This window comes from Macrobrachium rosenbergii, chromosome 29 (assembly GCF_040412425.1).
Source record: "Macrobrachium rosenbergii isolate ZJJX-2024 chromosome 29, ASM4041242v1, whole genome shotgun sequence".
Taxonomy (NCBI): domain Eukaryota; kingdom Metazoa; phylum Arthropoda; class Malacostraca; order Decapoda; family Palaemonidae; genus Macrobrachium; species Macrobrachium rosenbergii.
The window spans coordinates 21,610,627-21,633,479 of NC_089769.1; the positions used below are offsets into that span (position 1 = coordinate 21,610,627).

Here is a 22,853-nt window from a genome sequence, read left to right on the forward strand (position 1 = left end):
AGAGGAAGGCTTAAGAGAAGAAGAGCGCCTATCAGGAGAAGCGAGCCTGGAAGGAGAAGCACTCCTGTCCAACGAAGAGCGCCTACCAGGAGAATGGCGCCTACCAGGAGAATGGCGCCTGACCCCGGACGGGCGCCTGTCAGGAGAGGGGGTCCTGTCCACTGATGAGAGCCTTCCAGGAGAGGAGGCCCTAAAACGAGGGCGCTTGGTAGGGAGCGGCGCCTGCCGGAAGGAGGGAGCTTGGAAGACGACGAGCGCCTGCCCAAAGGAGAAGTACAGTGAGGCGAAATGCGCCTGGAAGAGAGGCGCTTCTCTCCGATGACGGCGCCTGGAAGAAGTGCGCCTGCTGGGAGACTGGCGCCTGTTCGGAAGAGCGTCTGGACGAGACGAAGAAAACTTGCTGGACGAAGGAAGCTTGGCAGGAGAAGAGCGACGAGTTGAAGACGAGAGCTTCCTGGAACTCTTGACAGGAAGAAAGTCATCCTTCCTACGAGAAGAGGAGTCCTTAGCAAGAGATCCAACAAGCGCCGATAACTGCTCCTGGAGGCCGATCAAAATCTTCTTCGTCGAATCCTTCACCCCTGATGGAGAGGAGGAGGGGGATCTACGAGCTCTCTTCCTGACAATAGGAGAATCCTCGGGAAGCGCTCAGGGCTCGAGTCCAAACGCTCTACTCTAGGAGCCTTCCAAGATCTCTTCAAAGGCGCGACTCCTCAGCCGAACTCCAACCACGTCTCGGAGAAGACGCGTCAGACGACGAAACACTTTTTCAGGATGCCTTTTCTATGGCGATCCAAGGCAGCCTGGGACGCAACAACAGGATCTGCCGAAGGGACGCCTGATCGTTGGGGATGCTCTACATCCTCCCTGCGGCTTTCGACATTCCTCCTCCACTGGTCCTGGGAGTTTGGAAGAGGTCTAGGCCTAGGAGCAATGCGGAGCCGATCAGACGCCCCTCCACTACACTGGGGACACTGCACATATCACTGTCACTCTTACCTTCCTTCATCGCGGCGCAGTTGCGATTTCACACCTGAAGAAGTTCCGCTTTCATCGCAGCCATTTCAGAGGACGAATCCACAGGTTCGATGAAGGGAGAAGGGCTGAAACCAAAGGATTAGGAGAGTCTACTGGGTTAATTTCAAAATCATGCTCAGCAGAGCGAGACCTACTCGAGCTTCTGGAGGAAGCCTTCCCTAACTCTATCCTTTTCAAGCTTCTTCAGATAAGAAGACAAAACCTTCCATTCCTGATCAGACAATTTCTCACACTCCTTGCACCTATTGTCCGAAGAACAATCATTCCCCTACACCTCATACATACAGTGTGAGGGTCTCACCAAGCTTTCGGCAACCTCACCTTACATTCTTGCCTAGCACACACACGGAACACAGGCGAAACATTAACGTCAGACATCTTAATGAACAATTCAAAAGCAAATCCAAAAAACAGTCCACAATAGCGTATGCCAAACCAAAGATCCAATACGTCACCAAAATCAGGCCAAAAAGATCCTCAGCAAGCGAGAAAACGAAAATCAAAGCAGGAGGAACCAACAACAGATGTTGCCGGAACCAGCGACAGAGAAAATCTGATTAGAAAACGGGAATGGTTCCTATTCCCGCCACCCAGCGGCGGGTATGGTTGATCACCTGACCTACCTGTGCGTGTGCCGTGAGTTTTGAAATTCTGTCGGGAACGTCGGAGACTATAGCTAAGTATATATCTGACGGGTAAGTTGCATGTACAAAACCACATTTCCACAAAGCTTTACCTGGGACCATTTTATTTCCAGATATAAGTTGTCCTCTTAACCTCACCTCCTTCACAATCATCTTGCCAAGTGGAAAATCTGCCAACAGGAGGCAGTCTTGTTAAACTTGCCTTGTTGCAAGCTAGATGTTCATGTAACTGAAGTCCCAAGGCCCATCATGTTCCTGAGCCCTCAGGTTCCATTGTGCTTTAATTTTGTATAATTAAGCTTCCTATTCTGGAAGCTGAGCAGAGTTACATTTGCTCTTAATCATTATCATAGTTTTGCTTTATGAAGAATTGTATGAGTGCTTTATTCTCATTTGCCATGCTAAAACTGTGCATTAAAGTAGAATCTCGTAATTAATCAGAGCTTGCAGTGGCGACCTTTTCTAGTAATTAGGCTATATAGGTGTTAGAACCTATCCAGGTGTTTCTATGGGTTACAATTTGTCACTTTAGGTGGTTATGCAAGGTCTAGCTAAATTCTCTATTATATTTGTCTATTCCTTTGTCTAAAACGTAATATTGGCAACCTTGCTGGGATCCTCGGTCAAATTAGTGAACTAGCAGGTGCTAAACACTACACTGTGGATGTGTTTTGAGCCTGAAAATAAATCAGTTGATTTGCAGTAACCACAAAGGCAGGGTTTAGTAAAGGAACGAGGTAAGGTGTTTTAAATCGCAGTGTTTGTTTTATTGAAGTGCGATAGGTAGTAACTAAATGGACTTTGTGATAGGAAATAAATTCAAGTTGAAAGGTGAAAGAGGATAGCAGTGGAGCAGCCTTAAAATTCCTGCCTGTGAACGTTTCCCGAGGCAGTGTCGCATCTAAGTCACTGAGGCCATGAGTTATCAAGTTAGGATTTACTTGCCACCTTGCATACCAGCAAGTTGTTCATGGAATTGAATCTACCTAGATTAGCTTAGTGCATGCGACATGAGAGAAATTGTGTGCAACTTCCTCTCAGATAGGGAAAGTGACATTGTGTCAGATCATAGGATGTAGGAATACCACGTCTGGCAACCCTAGGCAAGCTAAAATTGACCAGGGCAGCCACAGCCGAATGAGTTGTCCATAGGACGTAGGAATACCACGTCTGGTAACCCTAGGCTTACTAAAAATAGACCAGAGCAGCCACAGTCAAACAAGTCAACCAGTCAAAACATCTCGCCGCTCCCCTTCACCTCAGCTTTGTCTTAAAAACAAATTCCTAGTGTAAGTAGAGTAATTATTTGCGTTTTTGAGCATTAATTCACTTCTACACATACTCGTGCATCTTTCCATCAGAAAAGATTCATGCATTTTCCCTTTGTATTTTGTAAATTAACAAGGGAACGTGTGTGTGTTCTTGTGTTTGTTCGAGTGACGTCACTTGACCAACCACACTCGCTCTCTTATTTGTAAACAAATCCACGTGATGACGCCCGTTATAACAAGACAGCCTTTTTAAATCAGTGACCTGTCAAATGCCTTGCTGCACTGTCATGATACACTTACCCATTTTATTAGGCTATCTGCACAAGCTTTGATATTACTGTTCGGGAATCATTATCCAAGTACTTTTAATATTTTGCAGTTCTTTAACATAACTGGAGCAGAACACACTTTTTATATAATCTAGAGAGCAGTCCATTGCATTAGTTAACAGGTAAACTACTCATTCTACTATATACACTTCTCAGTCGAGAGAGATAAAGAGAGTTGTTATAATCTCAAATATACGCCAGTCTTTTACCTAACCTATGGGGAGCATGTTTTGTTAAAAATTGTGGATATATATCACTCGCTGAATGCAGCCATTGGTTACAACAGCTGAGTATTGAAAAAATAAAAAAAACTCAAGTTTATGTGTTGAATTAAATCCATGGGAGGAAATTACATGCTTTTAGCATATCCTCTTAGCTGAGACTCATTTTACACGTAGTGCCGTCACTGTTTACGCACGCGTGTCCCATTGCTTGTGGAAAATATTCATTAAGTGCTTTTAGGTTACTGAGCAGCTACTCAAGCCTTTTTTAAAAGAAAAGAAAGCAATCCAAACCAATGAACTCTGCATCACAGAACAAACCTGGGTGTAAGTTAAATTAACTGCAGTTGAGCGAACTGTACTACACCGTGGGTGATTCTCAGGACTTGGTGTTCAAACTGCAAGCAACTTTTGCACATTGCATGCAAATCTCCAATCATGTGTTGACATATACTGCGTAGGCCAAGGTGACTGCAGACACAGATCTTGCAGCTCCACCACGACTTCCTCCCTCATAGCAAGAGGGAATCGCAACTTTTGGTTCTTGGGGACTAGCCGCCCACGAGTGCCAACCAATGGATTTCCCCTTCGCAGTGCCACCGATCTGGTGCATTGCCAACCAAGTAACCCACTGGAAGTGTCTTACCTGCCCCTACTATTCATTGCGTGTGCTCTGCTTTGTGCAGAGTGCCATTTCATTTCATATAATTTATTGTACGGTCAATTAGTGTTGTTCTTCGGCACTCACAGGCACACTAGTGCCACCCAAAGAAGTCTTGTGCTTTACACAACCAGCACCTGTGCTATTAGACACAGTGCAAACAATTAGTGTGACCCCCCAACAATACCACGAGTCACTGCGGTGTCCATGAGTCGTAAAAAGGTTTTGCTCACCAAGGACCGCTCCATTTAGGGTGACCATTTACGGCACACTCAACCACAGTGCCACTTTTTAACGTGCATTCCATCCTAAGTGTCACCCTTGCAAGGGACACTTCCACAGCGTGCTTTCCCATCCACTCCGTCAAGAGCTGAGTGCCTGTCCCATGCCGTCACTTGCACGGCTCAATTCTTAGCTCTTTTCAACGCTCCTTAACCGGAAATTTACAAAACCTTGATGGATATGGGGAAGGATGTGGAGCTAACAGGAGAGCAGCCAACCCAGTGAGTACAGACTCAGCTTGATGCCACGCTGGAAAGAGAACGGAAGGAGAGAGAAGAACAGCAGAAATACAAAATGACAAAGGAAGAAAGAGAAGTGAAGGAAAGAGAGTAGCAAAGGAAGTATGAACTGGAAAAGGAAGAAAGAGAAAGGAAGGACAGAGAAGAGCAGCGGCAACATGAAATGGCTCTGAAGGAAAAGGAGCTCGAGCTGGTGACAGCCCAACAAGACAGTGCCACAGCTCTGGCCCAACAACAAACCGCTAACCCTACACCTTCCATGTCTGATTCTAATATTCCCAGCATTAACTCGCTCATGCCAACATGGACTGATTAAGAGCCAGAGGCATGGCTGGAAGAGGTAGAAGTGCTTTTCACTTAACTACAGTACCAATGAGATGGAGAGGGCCTTGCTTCTCGCCAAGCATATGGAAGGTAAAGCCAAGGCTGCCTTCCGCACCTGGAGGGCCATAACCAAGGCATATGAGAATACACTGGAGAAATGTAGATAGCTGTGGAGGGCTCTCTTGAAAGAAATCTATCAGACCTGGGCTGAATGGGCCTATCATAAGACCCAGGCAGGTCAGCGCTGGCTCGACGCCTTGGAGTGCAAAGAATTCAAGGACTTGTTCAACTGGATGGTGCTGGAGGATTTCTTCTAGTGTGCTCCTGGGTCCCTTGCCGTGTACCTAAACAATAAGCAGCCCAAGACGTTCATGGAAGGCTGTCGCCTGGCTGATGCTTGGGAAACCTTCCACCCATCTTCCAGCACATGTCACCAATGAATAGTACCACCTGATCATCTATGAGGGCCAGTTGCCTGAAGAATGGTTTCCCTTCCAAACCCCCAGTATGTAACCACTGCCATAAAACTGGACACTCAGAATTGGGGGCCACTTTAAAGGGAGAGCTATCAAGAAGCACCCTTCTAAGCCGTTCAGGAAGCTGAATGGTTTCTCTCCATCCACCACTAAGCAAACCTCGCCACCCACTGACACCATAGCCAGACAAGCCCATCTAAAAGGCCCCTGCAAACACTGTGGTGATCCCAGTCACAAAAGTGCCGGATTTCCTGCCTGCCCACAGCATGGCAAAGCTACCGAGTATATCCATGTAATCGGTGCCATGTCTGCCGCGATGGCCTTCTGACACTCCTCACCCTGAGAGGCTCGATACTCAGGTAGTCACAGTGGCACCTCTTGACCTAGTTGGCACAGTGCCTCCCATCACAGAGTGATCCTGGCACCTACCCGGAGAAGGTAGCCTGGGTGATCTCTGATCAGGTAAATCCCTGTACAACATCATTGCAAGATAAGTTCTTACAAATCCTGACAAGCCTTAGAGGCACTACCATCCTAGACAAGATCCTGTATACATATAGTAGTAGTAACCTTGTAATTTTAATGAAAATAATTTTGTTAATACTGCAGTGATAAAAGTTTGTCCTGTATATCACAGCCATTGAGCTCTTATGGCACTCTTGGCAAAGTACCTCATTTAGTAGCGTATACCTGGCACCCCAAAATTCAAAGGAGGTTGCTTGGGTACCTCTCTCATGGGTTTTACTACCTGAAGTCAGTAAGCTGGAGTGAATTAGAACTGCCCTCTAGCCTCACAAGTTGAAGGACACGTCCTGTCCACGCCTACAATTTGTTGCGTTCGTTAACATCATATTACATGTTCACTTTAAAACATTTGCATATTTCATAGAGTAAGAAATTTTGTGCTCTGTAATAAGGGTGTACATAATTAGATCAGTGTCAGTTGAAATGGTGCTGCGGCAGCCTGGTTGTATGTAACATTAATGATAATGTTTAATTATAATGTGCAAGTTTAATTTAAAACCTTGCTAGGAGTACTTGTTTGATTGTTGTCAAAGACAGATAGTGAAGTATCTGCAGACACCCTTGAGTTAGTATTAGGCACCTTAAGTTAAGTAAGCTAGTGAGTTCATATTCCTCTCCTGGAAGTTAGGTAGTCACCTTAGATATCTTCATTGCTTGGACAAGATCCATTAAAGGGAAGGGATTAATGTAACTGAGACTGGCAGCTTATTTGAGTGCAGACCTTCATGCCTGAAAGGGAGTGGAATGTCTGCTTGAAGGGAGAGCTGTAACAGAATTACGCTGCCATCATCTCTTTGCTTACTTGAATTAAGATCCAGAGCCCTATGCTTTGAGGGGGAGGCAGCCCATACATACCCATAGAAGAGCAACAGGGCACTTTTGAGGTGTGCCAATAAAAAACGGTCCAGGTAGGAGTTAGATTAGGCCTGGGGGAGTACTTAGCACCAGGGAACTCGACGTCCCAGATTTTAATCCTTTGCCTCTCCTACCTCCAACTTTTGTGAGCTCAGGTATTGCTTCAAGAATGTTCTTTCAGACGATCAGCTGATGTGAAAACGTAGGAAGAAGTGGCTTCTGTCCTCAGGCAAAACCAACAATTATAAAAGCAAGTCCGGCCCTTCGTGCACCCTCTTGTTACCCAGTTTCAGTAAGAGGAACTCTTGCTGATTTTTTCCCAGCTGTGCCATGTGCTGGCTCTTTGCCTGTGAACTGGAACCCATAAGGCCACCAGCGGTCTGTGCTATAAGCGGCCTCGTGTGACCCGAAGGAAGACATTGTAGAGCCTCCAGCCATCCTTGCAATAGTGCACATTGCAAGACTAATCCACAGTGCGTCTGTAAGCATTCGAGTAAACCAGTTCTCTGTTTCTTTCACTGAATCTCCCATTTCATATCGTCATCTTATCTCTCCAGTCAATTCCGTTTGATATCCCGTTACCAGTGCTTCCCTGTGTGAAACAAGTTCTGAATTAATCGCCCCTTGCTCGTAGTGAACCTTAAATCACTCCTCCTATGTGCTTATAATTCCTATTGAGAGAACCACATTTCCACAAAGCTTTACCTGAGATCATTCTATTTCTAGATAGATGTTGTGTCATTAACCTTGCCTCCTTCACAACCATCTTGCCAAGTGGAAAATCTGCCAACAGGAGGCATTCTTGTTAGCCTTGCCATATTGCAAGCTAGATGTTCCTGTAACTGAAGTCCCAAGGATCCCATGATGTTCCTGAGCCCTCAGGCTCCATTGTGCTTTAATTTTGTATCATTAATCTTATTATTCTGGAAGCCGAGCAGAGTTATATTTGTTGTTAACCTTCATCATAGGTTTGCTTTATCAAGAATTGTATGAGTGCCTTATTCTCATTTGCCATGCTATAACTGTGCAATAAAGTGGAATCTTATAATTAATCAGAGCTTTCAGTGGCGACCTTTTCTAGTAATTATATAGGTGTTAGAGCCTATCCAGGTGTTCTATTGATAACGATTTGTCACTGTAAGTGGTTATGCAAGGTCTAGGTAAATTCCTATTACATTTGTCTATTCCCGTGCCTAAAACAATATATATATATACCATATATATATATATATATATATATATATATATATATATATATATATATATATATATATTATATATATTTATTTTATATAAGTTTATATATATATATATATATATATATATATATATATATATATATATATATATATATATATATATATATATATATTGGGCACTTATTAAAATGGTGAGAGAGAGAGAGAGAGAATATTCTTGGGTATTTTTCTATTATGATTTGATGTTTAATTCATTCATAAAGGAACTTTATAAATAGAGAGACAGAGAGAGAGATTGCAAGCATGAATTTGCTTGCAATAGTTAAAAACCTCATAGATAGATTTCACTCCAAATTGTTTGAGTGATACCTTAAGAGAGAAAGGGTGGTGGTGGTGGTGGTGTTGAAGTTGATGGCGATGGTGGAAGTGTTCTTGCCAGACTGACCAATAATTAATTTCAGACCTCATTTAAACTGACTTTATAACAAAATACGTCACCGTAACTTCACGATGCAGTCGCCATAGGGAATTCAGGAGGTCTTTAAAAATCAAGAAGAAACAAACGAATTAACCTCCTTGAAACCCATGACGTATAGCCTATATGTCATAAAGGTCCAATACTCACGTCCCGTGACGTTTCTGGAACGTTAAGTTTCGTTTAAAACACCTGGAGCTGGAGAAATAATGTATAATTCTTATACATCTGGAATACCTTACTGATGTATATTTAGTTCCTCCCACATCAGAAGCCCCACCCTTCTATTATGATTATTATCTTCAGAATTTAGAAACTTGTTATTATTATTTTAATTGTCGACACTATGCAAATTATAAGAATGACTTCAATGGAGATATTTTTTCGAGGATCATGAGATAAACTGGTTTTATGTGCTCAACCATATGCTAGTATAGTGCGACAATATTATTATTATTTTTGTTATAATTATTTTTATTTTTATTTTTGCATATGATTGTCACTATCATTATTATTATGGCTATTATTATCATTATTTTAATTATCATTATTACTAATCTGTCAGATATTTGTTTATAATATCACGCAATATTCATATCTAAAAAATATAGTGATAGAGAAACTTCATTGTCATGGAAAAATGTGGTCTTGTTAATCGTGAATGTGAATGCGTATTACGATACTGGGGCCGTCAGACGTGCTTGCAGTAACGAAGGGGTTAATGGGGAAATTCGTATTTGAATGAATAAAAAAAAAAAGGAAACACCATATATCTTGCACATCAGGGTTAGCCGGCAACTACTACGCATGCGCAGATGGGGAAGTCGCTCTCAGCTCTGGTTACTAAAGAAAACGGATCTTTACTTATAGAAATTACTAATATAGCTTTTCAGTGTTGATTTTACTGAGGTAATTAACAATTATAGTAATAATTATCATAGATTATGATCAAAATTCACGTAAATTCTGATAAAAAACTGTTGTTATAGGGGATTTATTGTTGCAGGTTAATCATACGTCTGACAACACCTGGAAGAAAACCTGGAGCACTCAGACGAAAAATGACCATTTCCCCATAAAGCACCTGAAGGAAAACCTGACAGTATTGGTAAAAGCGAAAATTTCATTCAGTTTGTCTGTGTTTGACGTCTGTCACAGGGATAGAGGTTTGATTTTGAGGTATAGGCTTCCTGTGGTCAAATAGGGGCTGCGTGCCAAATTTTGTTTGGGTCTGCCAAGCGATTTGGATTTCTATAGCGCGCAAACATACGAACATTCACTTTTATGTATGTAGATTATTGCTACTACCACCTGGTTGTGGATGTAGCTTTCACATAAAGAGGTGGCTACCTGCTCTAGAGAATAAAGTGAGTCATGGTAGGCTATTTAGGCAATAAAGCAAAACACCAGTGCACTGTCGGCCATGCAGTGCCGAAGATAGTGAAAAGAGCTTGAGATGTTGAATAACAAGATAAAGAGGTCCAGAAGACCAGCGAGATGAAGTGCAGGAGTATTATAAATGTTTAACTAGGGAAAAATACCACAGGTGCTCTAAGCAGTAATAGTTAAGACAGGTTGGAAGACAGGATGCCTTTAGCACTTGGCATGAGGTGCACAGGCGGCATAAAAGGGCTTTTGTGAGAATGCTGTAGTTGCGATTGTCAGTTGGGGTCCATTGGTTATAAGAAGAATTGGAAGATCCAGACCTTCTTGAATGAGAACTCTAGGAAGGGAGGCTGGGGATGAGTGGAGATTGTGGAAAACAAAGCACAGAAGAAACATGAGTGGTAGAATTGTAGAGTCCCCTTACGTCACACAGTGTTGAAGGCGATGATCAGCTTCTGCCAGAAGGTCATGTCCTCTAGAGGAAGGATTTTTTGTTTCGAAATTTGCTTTACAAGAAGATGAGGCCACAAAGCTTCCATCAGTAAACGATAACGAAATTCTAGAGTAAAACATGGCGTAATAAAATTCTTGTTGATTAAAGATTAGAAGCTGCCATAAATAGGCAGGCAAACTTAAGCGGCTGTGGTGGGGTGGAGGTAGGCGTAAATAGTACAAGACCAGTGTACCATAGGTGTCAATAAGTGCCATATTACCTACGAGTCTTTCCTATTTTTTTGAGGTAGAATAGAACGGTGTAATGTTTGGAGAAGGTTTGTAACATACTGCTGAAGAGGCTGCCAGTGTTGCTGTTAAGATTGAGGAAACGTTTTTCTTTTCATAGGGTCACATTAGTGACTGCAATTGACAATTGAATGAAGAAATGACGGGAATATTTTTGTTTTATCGTGCATTTTGTTACTTTGGTTTATTATTATTATTATTATTATTATTATTATTATTATTATTATTATTATTATTATTATTATTATTATTATATGAAAAGAAAGAATAATAAGAATAACGTATGATACTAGAAGGAACTTACAAAGTTGCATGCGTTGATTAAATGATGATGGAACGGAGATGGAGAAGGCTTGGAAATTTCCTTAGCACAACCCCTGGGAGAGTAGGAGACAAGCGCCTGTGCAAGTGTGGGCAGTAGAGTAGTTGGAAGACCTAGACCTTCGTGAATGAGAACTATGGAAAAAGAGGCTGGAGAAGAGAGAAATCGCAGAGACAAGACTCGGGTGGCGGAATTTTACAGAGGCCCTTTTGTGTCCTGCGGTGTTTGAAATGACGATTATAATTATCAGTTAAAGTGTGGAATAGAAAATATTTTTTTTTTATCATGTACCCTGTGGAACCTGAAAGCTGGATTCTCTCTCTCTCTCTCTCTCTCTCTCTCTCTCTCTCTCTCTCTCTCTCTCTCTCTCTCTCTCTCTCTCTCTCTCTCCAGTGGCGTAGCTGGCATTTCATCATTGGGAGGCCTAGGTGGGGCCAAGATATTTTTTCGGGGCCAAAGAAAATTACACAAAACTAATGTATCAGTTCTGTAATTAGTAAAATATACTATTCTCGAGTGTATATATCCATGTGAACTAAGGAAAATAGTGGTATTAGTAATTAGTAAACCTGTATTTGAAATTATAGAGCTCAATTTTCAATTTTCAACTCTTTAACTGTATGCAAATGTATCAAATACTGTAATAAAAATTTCCTCACAACCTTATATCCAACACTAGCTTAATTTCTATTATCAAGTTTTAATTTTCTACTAAAGTATAATATCCTTGTCATGTAAATATATCAAAATAGTGTATATTATCAGTAACACAAAAGACTTATGACCCTCCAAAACCTCTTCCAAATTTCAACCTATCCCATTCCCTCTACTTCATCTCCTCTCCCCGGAAATTAACTGAAAGCAGCAGTAGCAAATTGCACTGCACTTCTTCAAAACTGTAACTGTAGAGTCAGTCGCTTCATACATATGTTGATAACATTAAGTTGGATCAAAATATCATGAACAAACATGTCATTTGTGTTAAAAACCTATAACTATAATTCTGCTTTTGACCACCAAAGGGTTAAAGTTTATCTACAAAGGGATTTTCACCTGGGGGGGCCGGCCCCCCATAGCGACGCCAATATCTCTCTCTCTCTCTCTCTCTCTCTCTCTCTCTCTCTCTCTCTCTCTCTCTCTCTCTCTCTCTCTCTCTCTCTCATTATCATCAGTTTCAACGAAAGGCCCAGGAATGTTGAATTAGGCAATTTGTCATAGATATCCCTTGAAATTGTTTTCTCTGTTCAGACCGCGAACGGTTTTCTTTGTTAACATTTACGGGTGCTTAATACTTGAGTAATAGGAAACCGAACAGAACTCAGATTTATAATGGGGGTAAAAACAAACCCACTAAAGAAATGGGATAACAGCTGAAATGGTGGTGTATGAAGCATGCAAACGGTACAAAATTGATACCTAATGAGGAAGAAAGAAAAAATTACGAAACAATGAAGGTGTTAATGTCGGTGGTCCATAGTACGGAGGGAGACAATCCTGTATCCTTCGACACAGGTAAAAAACTAGTTTACGTTAAAACTGGCCAACCGAAAGAATTGAATAGGGATCATGAAGAAAGGGATGTGTCACACGGCTCAAGGGAACATATGGATAGACAAACTGGAGACAGCAGGTAGTATATATTATTATAGCTGAAAGTAAATGAGACAACTAGCTACCAGAAAGAAACGTCAGAACTAACTGAATACTAAGATAATGAAATTAAAACAAGGGGAAAAACCAAAGGAATGGATGAAGTCAAACTGCAGAATGATAAAGAATAATAAATCAAGAGACTTACGGTTAAAGAACTTTGACCAATAACCCTAGCAAATATTTCATATTTCGGGCAAAATATCATGTCATCAGTAGAAGAAATAGTGGAAACTTGAAAATAAACGATGAGGTTAGAGATAAATTGTCGTTCAGGAGGACGAGCAGAGGACACATCCATGATGAAAACTGATAAATTGTAGAAAAGTTATAAAAGTGTCATGGATGGAAGTAATGAAAAATTAAACTATCTCCAACGTGATAGAGGCAGGTTCCGAAATGTGAAGGAACACGACAATCAATATAAGAGACGACAGTGCCAAGGAATATGGCGTGACCAGAAAAATCAAATTATGATAACGTGCAAGGAAATGCAAGAAAATTACGGATTCACAAATTAAAATTTGGAACAGTCATCATTTGAGATATCGAATGATACACATCCAAGGGGCAACGAAGGGAGGAAGTAGGATGCATAGGCTATTATCGAGATCTGTTCATAGGCTTTGAAATCTAGTTTTGTCACTTAGTAATCAGATTATGATTGACCACTGTTTATATAGGCTATATGTGTGTGTGTGTAATGTATGTACATGTATAATATATATTATATATAATATATATATATATATATATATATATATATATATATATATATATATATATATATATATATATATATATATATATATATATATATTTACGTTTTTCCGTGGTTTTAGTTTGAAATATGCTCTGTGAGACAGGTAGCAACAATTTAGTAATTTAGCCTTGTGGTTCTGACTTCGTGGAAATGGGAAAACGTAAAAAAAGAGGAAAACAAAGGAGAATTTCATATGAGCCTAGGGCTCTGGTTACTGAGGGAAATATTACGTAAAACACGTGGGCACATTTAAAGTAGTGTATTTACATAAATGACCTTAGTACGGGAAAGAGGAACTCAAGCAGATTGAATGAAACTGGGAATTCCAGACACAGTCCGAGAAGCTTCCACGATGGGATCTCTCTGAAATGAGAGATATGCACATTATACGCCAGTAATGAAAATAGACAAAAGAATAATGAATTCGAAGCTGCACTGAGGGTGCCAAAGGGTAATAAAGACTTAATACTGCCGATGCAAGAGGCGCACGGATAGACAAGGGAGATTTCTGGCATTCTCTTTAAGAAAAATATTACGAGACAAAAGCGTGACTGAAATGGGGCTCTTCAGGGCACTTTACCTTAGCAGATTTTCCGGTAGCGTAGAAGGCGGTCCGTGGATGACTTGCGATTTCGAGGACGAGTTTCTTCCCGTGGTGAGATGCAAGGGCTTCCGTAAAGCGGCAAGGCGATGGGGACTCCTCGAAACTCCAAGCAATGGCGTGTGGGCTCGAGGAATACGGTCGAAGGGGCACGAGGAGAAGTATACTTTTGAAAGGGCCACGTGGTTAGGATGCAAGGGCATCGGTGGGGCCAGGGTTGAGGACGTCTTCACAAGTTCACTCCATATCTTCCAGCCCGCGTGTGTGTGAGACCTCGTGGGCTTTTGCCTTTATCCCCTCCTATGGGGCAGGGGCGTCCATCACAGATGCTTTGACTCATTGCACCTGCTGCCCGCAGGGGAGGTTTTGGCCTGTAGGAGAAACGCCCAAGCCAGATTACTTTTGCCTCGAAGGAAAGATCTTTATCAAAAATGGGGCGCCTTTAATCTTTTAACCCTTGTTTTTAAGTCGATAGACAGATGGTCTATCGATCGGCCGGCTGGCAGTAAATGAACAACCAACAACAACAAAGGGGGGAGGTAATTTGCTATGAATTCTTGCTAATCATAATATATATATATATATATATATATATATATATATATATATATATATATATATATATATATATATATATATATATATATATTATATACAGTATATATTTAATATTTAATATATATACTATATATATATGTATATATATACAGTATATATATAATATTTAATATATTTAGTATGTATACTGTATATATATAATATATACATATATATTCACTACTTACAATTTCCTCTTGAATCATTCATTTATTCTCATTGACGAGGGCAGCACTTCACATAGCGTAGAAGTAGATTTACGACATTAATTAATCATTCCAAAGTAAAGTTAAACAAAAGCTTTACTTAAAGCAAATAATGAAGGAATACATAAACAGTGATTACAAATAACCACTTAATGGCTTCGTAAGCCACCGAATAACGAACTCAACAGAACTTAGCTGTACCTAGTTGGAAGTTAACATTTCCAAGTACTACAGAGAGGAAAAATAAGAACTTTCAAGGGATAAGCACCTATTACAATTATATATATATATATATATATATATATATATATATATATATATATATATATATATATATATATATATATATATATATATAAAAATTAAACCCCCTCTACAGCATAAACTAAAATTGATATGGACAAAAACAAAAGTAATTCAGAAAGGTATTTATTTAAGTTTCTCTCTGAGTATTTAATATTTTGTGTGGCCTCCATCTGCCTGTACCACAGCCTGCATTCTTGAGGGGTATGATTTCAGCAAATCACAAAAAAGCTGAGACTCAAACTCCATATCCCTGAGCACTTTGGTCACCTCTCTTCGCAGGTCGTCGAGGCTTTGTATACCATCATAGACCACTGTGCGCGCTTCAACACAATCCTCTAAGGTACTACCAGTGTTTTCACACACATTAAGGTCAGGGGAGCTACCTGAAAATTCACTTGATGAGAAGAAATCGATACCACTGTTTCGAAGCAGCTCCTGTGTCTGAAGAGCCTCGAAACATGATGCCTTATCATGCAAAAATGTGACTTACAGATAACACATTTTCAGGATCTTTGAGGAAAGGAAATACTCCACCAGTAAGCACAGTTTCTCTGAAGTATTGGCCATTCCATGACTGTCCTTTTTCTTTGATGATCCACATTAACCGTTTGGCTGTGAAACAGAAAAATTCCCAAACATTCAGGAAATTTCACAACTTAGCGATAGCGCATGTCATCGCTGATATCATATTTTCCAACTTTGCAGCCCAAATGATGTCATTTTTATGATTTGGCTTCCTGAAATGAAGAATTCATCTGATGCGGCAACATGGAGAAAGTCAGCTTCATGCCAGTCTTTAAGAAATGAACCACAAAACCATGCACGGTCTTCTCTCTGTTGCTGAGTGATGTTGGGCTTGCTGATAACATGAAATGGCTTGATACCAGATTTTTTTCGACTCAGGATATACAGCACTATAACTTCTCTTCTTTCCCCTTTTTGTTTCTAGTTCAAGCGCCAATTTACATAAAGACTTTCTTGGTCTACCCACTGCCTCAGCTATGATGTCTTTTGGCCCTGAGAAAGGACTTCAGGCCTTCCAAGATTCTCACTCTTTTAGTGATGAGTCATATGGATTTTTGTTCCAGTTTCTTTTAACAAAGGATTCATCTCTTTTAATGTATTTAGCTATCCAGGAACATGAAATGAAGGATGCGCCAGCATCCCTGGCCTCTCTGAAGGTTATAGTCCAGATTCGGTCAATCCATCTAATTTCCTTTGAGTCGTTAGCCATGGCTGTATCTAACTCTGTCACTCAGTCTAAAAATACAAGAAATGTAAAATGAGAAATAGCTTAATAGAAACTTAAAATAATGTCCTTGGAGATATTCTATAGCAGAAAATTTCATAACTTTCCATTTGTTCTGTGGAGAGGGGGGCTCTAATTTGAAACACCTGATATATATATATATATATATATATATATATATATATATATATATATATATATATATATATATATATATGTAACTTGTGTATGTGTACGATTTAATTGCACTGACAAGTGATTTTATCTCAACTTTACACTGAGTGTAAAGCCTGACTAATTTAGACCTGACATCTAGGTCGTTTTCAGAGGGCTGAAAAGTGGCTTACTAGATATAAAATTGAAACCGGTCATGTTTTATATCCGTGTTTCACTTTCCTCCTGGGATAAAGTTATATATAGCTATATATATATATATATATATATATATATATATATATATATATATATATATATATATATATATATATATATATATATATATATATATATACATACATACATATGTGTGTTTGTGTGTATATATGAGGGAAGCCAACCAAAAACTTTTAATACTGTAATGAAGGGTCTTTTCTTAGCTTTTTGGAAGAGATCGTTGTCTTCCCTCCTTCAGACACAAAATCTGAAGGAGAGAAGGTAGCCTCTTGTACCCTTCCGACCTAAAGCTAGTAAAAAAATTCCCAGGGGCATATTCTGTTCCAAGATTCACTTTCTAGGTAACCTTTCCCTTTGTATTTAATTCCCTGCATGTAGAACAACTTATTTACACTTAGCGTAGTGCCGCCAGTGCATCTCATGTAGTGCATTGTAGGTATTATTGAAGGCTGTTTGCTGCGGACTTTCAGCCCCTGACCGCGCCCACTTTTCACTTAAAGAATTAATGTTTAATTAAATGAATGAGATAAAAAATGCCTTTCAGTACGTCATTTTGATGATGCTGGGAATGATGACTATCAGGTCTTATGGTGTTAAACACAGTGTTCCTTTTTTCCTAACTTGACTTGCTTCTTCTCCCATGGTTAAGATAAGAAAATTAGTTTCTAAGTTCCACTTCTTACGTTATGGGTTGCTTAGTGAGAAAGAGCCATGTTCTGGCATAATGCCAGCTTAGGCAATCTAGCAGTAGATAAATATTATTGTAATGGCTATTTCTCTGTGCATTGGTTTTATATTTCTGTGGCTATTTTGCCTTAAAGTTCCAGTATACTTTATTACTTTGGTACTTTGTTTTGGACTGCTGCGTTTCTGCTAAAGCAAATTTACCAGTAAGATCATTCTACCACCTGTTAAGCAGTAAACAAACTAGGCCTATTTTGACATGAAAGACGTGCTGTAGAATGTGTAGTTATTCTTTATGACATCAATAAAGAATTAGTTTTGTGAGTCATTTTACTGTTGATGACTGGAGTAGGTTAACCTGGTTTGGCATTTTGAGTGCTTGCAAGGAAAGTGCTGTAAGAAAATGTTGCATTCAAGTAGATCAGTCCCTTTCTAATGCTGTGTTGAGAGCTTTTCCAGGTCAGCACTGTCTACCTTACTGGTTTGCATCTGGCAGACCCCATCATGTGAGGCTACCCTACGAAGGATCCGTAGCCTAGCACATTAGCTTAGGGTAATGTTTAGACATTAATTACTGTTGTCAAATTTTAATACAGAAGATCAAGTTTTTGTAACTTTGGGGTACAGATTCCAAGATGTGGCAGGCTATGAAAAAGAACCAAGGCTAGCTTACATTTACACAGTCAGAAATATCTGCTCTAGATTAATTAATTGTCTCTCAGCATTAGGTTAGGGTAATTTATTAGGCTATGGTGTAGGACTACTTCGTTAAACCTAATGGACATAGGGTAACTGTAGGTGGGGGAGGTTTGCACATTAAAACCCATTAAGGTAGGCTGTGCAGACCTGGAAAGACATAACCAAAATTTAAACCAAGACTTGAGCAAAATCTGGAAAAGGTGACAGTTATATTTCAGTTTCAGCCCCTAATTTTACCCCAAAACAGAAATCAGAAAAGCCTGATTAATGGTCATTTATTTGTATATGAAATACAGTATAGGGGGCATGTGAAAAATAAAGGTGTTTATTACCGGTTGTTGTTTTGTTGATGTTTCATTTCTGGTTCTTGGGCATTGAGAGATGACAGGCGCTTGTAGTTCATGCGCCATTCACGGTTACTTATTCGAGCTCTTCATGTTTTTATGTTATGTAATTATTACCTACTTTTTTAAACAACTTAAAACTATTACTCCATGACTTACAGCCCTACTGGTCAGGTCTGGTTTTTGGGGAAGGTCCAGTGGGCAAACTTATTCTGGCCAGCTAAGAATGTGGCACCCAAAGTCAAGTCAGATTAGGATGCATCCCTGTAAATGGCTTGTAACATCATTGTCCATAAACCGTTTCATGATTTATACTGATTAAGGTCATAAACAGTGCACTTTTCCATCTTCATATCTTCTGGTATATGCATTTTAGACCATTCCTTGTGGTGCTCTTCACTTATTTGCTTTCCACCTGAAAAATCCCAGTCCCCACTTGGCTCCCCCGTAATAGGGCTAATTAGAGACCTGGTTATTTTTTCCATAAACTTGTAATCCGTTTCCCTTTACCTACGTCACACCATAAGTAGTATAATAAACCTGTCGTAAAATTTCCCGTTTTGTAGTCCTTAAAGTTCTTCAGTTAACCAGCAACCACAATTTAAAATTGGTCAAGCATTTCTTTAACTGTTTGTTCTTACTTCCGTAAAGACCAGGAAATTGTGAGCAAAATCAGTTTTTATAGGGGAACAAATAAAGCAAACAGAAATGTCTGCATGCATGTGTTACCTATGCAGTTATTTTCACAGAGTGACATTGTCTTCATGAGCAAATTCATCATTATTTGTAACCGTCTGCATGAGTAAATTCATCATTATTTGTAACCGTCTGCATGAGCAAATTCATCATTGTTTGTAACCGTCTGTAATTTTTTTTTTTTTTTTTTTTTTTGTCTTGGAAAACAGGAGTTTCAGATTCTTGCAAACACTCCTTTCGCTGTTCTTGCATATACGATGAATTTTCGTTCTGGATGACTTAGCTGCTTCAGTACTGTAGTACGTGTCATAACATTATCAAAGCCTTGCATAACAGTCTGATTTTATGTTTCCCATCTGAAAAATATTGACGGACATTATAAATCCCTTCACGGGCTTGAGCATTCAAAAGTTGTGGAGAGCCTTTCATTTTGGTTGTTTCTGGATAGGCACTCGGCAACTGAAAAACTTAGCTACTTAACCACTCTTTCATCTTTGGCCTGACTGGCAGGAGATGTGGCAACGTATTTGCCCCGTTTACGATATTTCACTATATTTAGTGAAGGCGGATGAATAAGATTAAGAAGTGGAAACACCTTTAATGGGCGCTGTGATTCAAACATAAACGGACGGACTATCGTAGTTTGCTCCTACAGTAATGGTTCAGATGTGCATGAGACGCGAGATAAAGAGCTGTAAAGATATATATATATATATATATATATATATATATATATATATATATATATATATATATATATATATATATATATATATATATATATGTATATATTATATATATATATATATATATATATATATATATATATATATATATATATATATATAATGTTTAATGTATTTGGCAAAGGAATTCAAGTACTTCATTATTAGCAAAACAACTTTTCCTCAAGGATAAGAAAATTGGAAATGTTAGATAAACAGCTTCAGAAAGTATAACGTGATTACCAATGACGATGTTTAATTCAAACATCTAGACGAAGTTATAACCCCCTCCCCCTCTCCCCCAGCCTAGGAGTGTTAGGGACACGACTCCCCAGGTCAGGTTAGAATCTGGAAAAATTAGTTTTGGATTTATTCCTGTATTTAGGCTTATTCGTTTTCGGTTTTCCCCCAGCTTGATGAAAAACTTACTTTCCCACCGTTGCTCCTTCCTTGTTTAATAAAATTTCTGGGGACTGTATTTGTATTTATAATGATTTATGAAGTGATCTCTTGAAATCTTGTGGTTTACTCTCTGTGGAGCTTTTTTTCATTTGGGATATCACAGATTTTTTTTTTGGGGGGGGGCGGCTTGATAACACCAAAACGCCTTATTTCCGATGGTATTGATTATCATAATCGTTCAGATCACATAAAAATCTCTGGTCAAGTCGCATTTCAGTGTCCACAGCAACAGTGGATCGATTGAATTTTCCAGGAACGGTTTTGGAACAGTAAATTGGGATGCTCGATGCCCGTAATGTGTTCGGTGCCCCTGTATGTCAAGGGTGTTCATGCTGACCACTCACTGTTATAGAAACGTTATAAGTGGTAGTGTAGAATTTCCAAGTCAGTTTTATTTATACAAAAAGAAAAAGAAGAAGCTAGGAGGATTGCGCATAACAGAGATTTAATTGCAAAGAAATATATGTGCGCTAATTCACGAGCTCCTGGAGAGAGAAAGAGAGCTTGTGTGTACGCGAAGAAAGGGAATAACTATCGTCTTGAAATTAAAACAAGTGGGGTAGGGATGTACAGTAAAGCTATGTGCAAGGACTTTGGCATATATATATATATATATATATATATATATATATATATATATATATATATATATATATATATATATATATATATATATATATATAGTAACAATAATAGGAATGCCCAGAATGCCACTGAAACGATTGAGAAAATACAGAAAGTATTGTAAATAAAAAATAATATGATCAACACATATTATTAGTAGGTTCCTCCTGGTGTGGTACTCCTGCGTTGCTCCGTATGGGAAGGGTATTGAAAGTAAAAGTTCAGTATTTCCATTTATTTCTTGACTGCATATAAAAAAGTAGAAATATTACCTAACATTAAGAAGAAATGGTCGGTAAAATTCCAAGAGAGCACCTTTTTGAATTCATAGGAATCTAAGTTATCATTATAATTAAAGCTAGATTATGAAAAAAGGTTTTTGCTGGATGTGTTAAAGGGAACAGTAGTATTAACATTATTAACTCAGAGATTTGAGTAACACAAAGGTGTCTTTAATGAGCAGTTGGTCACCTACATATTTTCATCACGAATACCACTGACCATAAGATTCATCACAATTACGACCTAACAGCACGTTAATAATGCGAATGACAATTGAATTTGAAATTTATACATTTATATTGTGAAGAAAGCGATCCTATTTAATGAGACCACTTGCTTTTTTACCTATTGCGTTAGTTGAGCATTGAAATGTCTTTCTAACGGGTATAAGGAATTTGTCGTTAATCCTTCAAGGCTTATCCGTGCTGCAACGTCCCTGTTTTAAGGCTTAGAAGGACAGTCCAGTATGGAAAATTCCATTGAAGTCAAAGACAATTGTTCCCACGAGTCACGGAGCTCGTTCTCATATTATGAGTTTGAAAAATTAAATAACTCTTAAGTTTTTTACCTTATCAGAGGTCATGAGAAGTATATGTTTTAAGTTAAGAGAGTGTAACGGCAATTCATAAGATACTATTTAATAGGTGCCAGTGAGATTTGAGTCAGCAGGGTTCTCCTTCATGAAAGATTGTTCTGGATCTGTTTCTTTAGAGATGTCATTAATGTCGTCAGTCTTAGATTGTTTTATTCAGTTTCTTTGGTTCAGTCTGCGTTACCATCTACTACCCTGTCAGTATTCATTAAGTGAATAATTATAAGTAAAAAGATGTAATTGACTGGTCACGTTTCAAAGATCCTTGCATTGCGATGAAAAATGTCGATCTGCTTATTCAAAAAGGTGTCAAGTTATTCCGTAATTCAGTACATATACCCATGGTCCCTATCGTCTCTTCAGTATTGATACCTTAATTCTCTCTCTCTCTCTCTCTCTCTCTCTCTCTCTCTCTCTCTCTCTCTCTCTCTCTCTCTCTCTCTCTCTCACAAAAGGCAACATGTGCAAGATATGTTTTTAAACTTTGATTCCCCCAGCCAGAAGCAGGACTAGTATATCTTCTTTATGTATTAAGACTAATAATACAAGAAAAAGTCAAAGTAATTGTAGTAGTATTGCATAACGCGTCTTCTCTTCATTCCTGCTCCCCTCCTCTCTCTCTGTCTCTTTTTCCAAACAGCGGCGCCCCAACGTTCTCCTTCGTCTCGGCCTCTTAATACTCGTTGTCTTCTTCCTCATCTTGGTTGGAGTCCCGGGCAACTTCTTCGTAGTCGTGTTCCAGAGCCGCCAGATCTTCCCGGGCCTCGGCGAACTCTCCTTCCTCCATGCCCTCACCTACATACCTGTTTGGTTAAGAAGAATGCGTCGTTTGTGGCTCATTCAAGTTATAAAGACGATTGCTTTTGGAAATGATAACAAATAATGGCTAATGCTATCAGCTAGTTGAGCTGTACTCAGAGATTAATATATGAATTATATTGTGTGAAGTTAAGACCGATGGGTGTAAATCTTGTTATTAAAGTATGATATTT

The 22,853-nt window shown here is 39.2% G+C and overlaps 2 protein-coding genes across 4 annotated transcripts in view; one reads left to right on the forward strand and one right to left on the reverse strand.

Annotated features, from left to right (window-relative positions):
- Positions 1–22,853, forward strand: part of LOC136854667 (uncharacterized) — a 254,920-nt gene that overhangs the window by 10,481 nt on the left and 221,586 nt on the right. The gene's annotated exons all lie outside the window — the stretch shown is intronic.
- The window catches only part of LOC136854669 (tubulin alpha-2 chain), a 64,006-nt gene continuing 62,360 nt past the window's right edge, over positions 21,208–22,853 (reverse strand). For both annotated transcript variants that reach the window (XM_067131263.1, XM_067131262.1), the window contains one exon: positions 21,208–22,664. In XM_067131263.1, the coding sequence (XP_066987364.1) occupies positions 22,535–22,664 (130 nt within the window). In that variant the 3' untranslated portion in view covers positions 21,208–22,534. The remainder of the gene's footprint in view (positions 22,665–22,853) is intronic.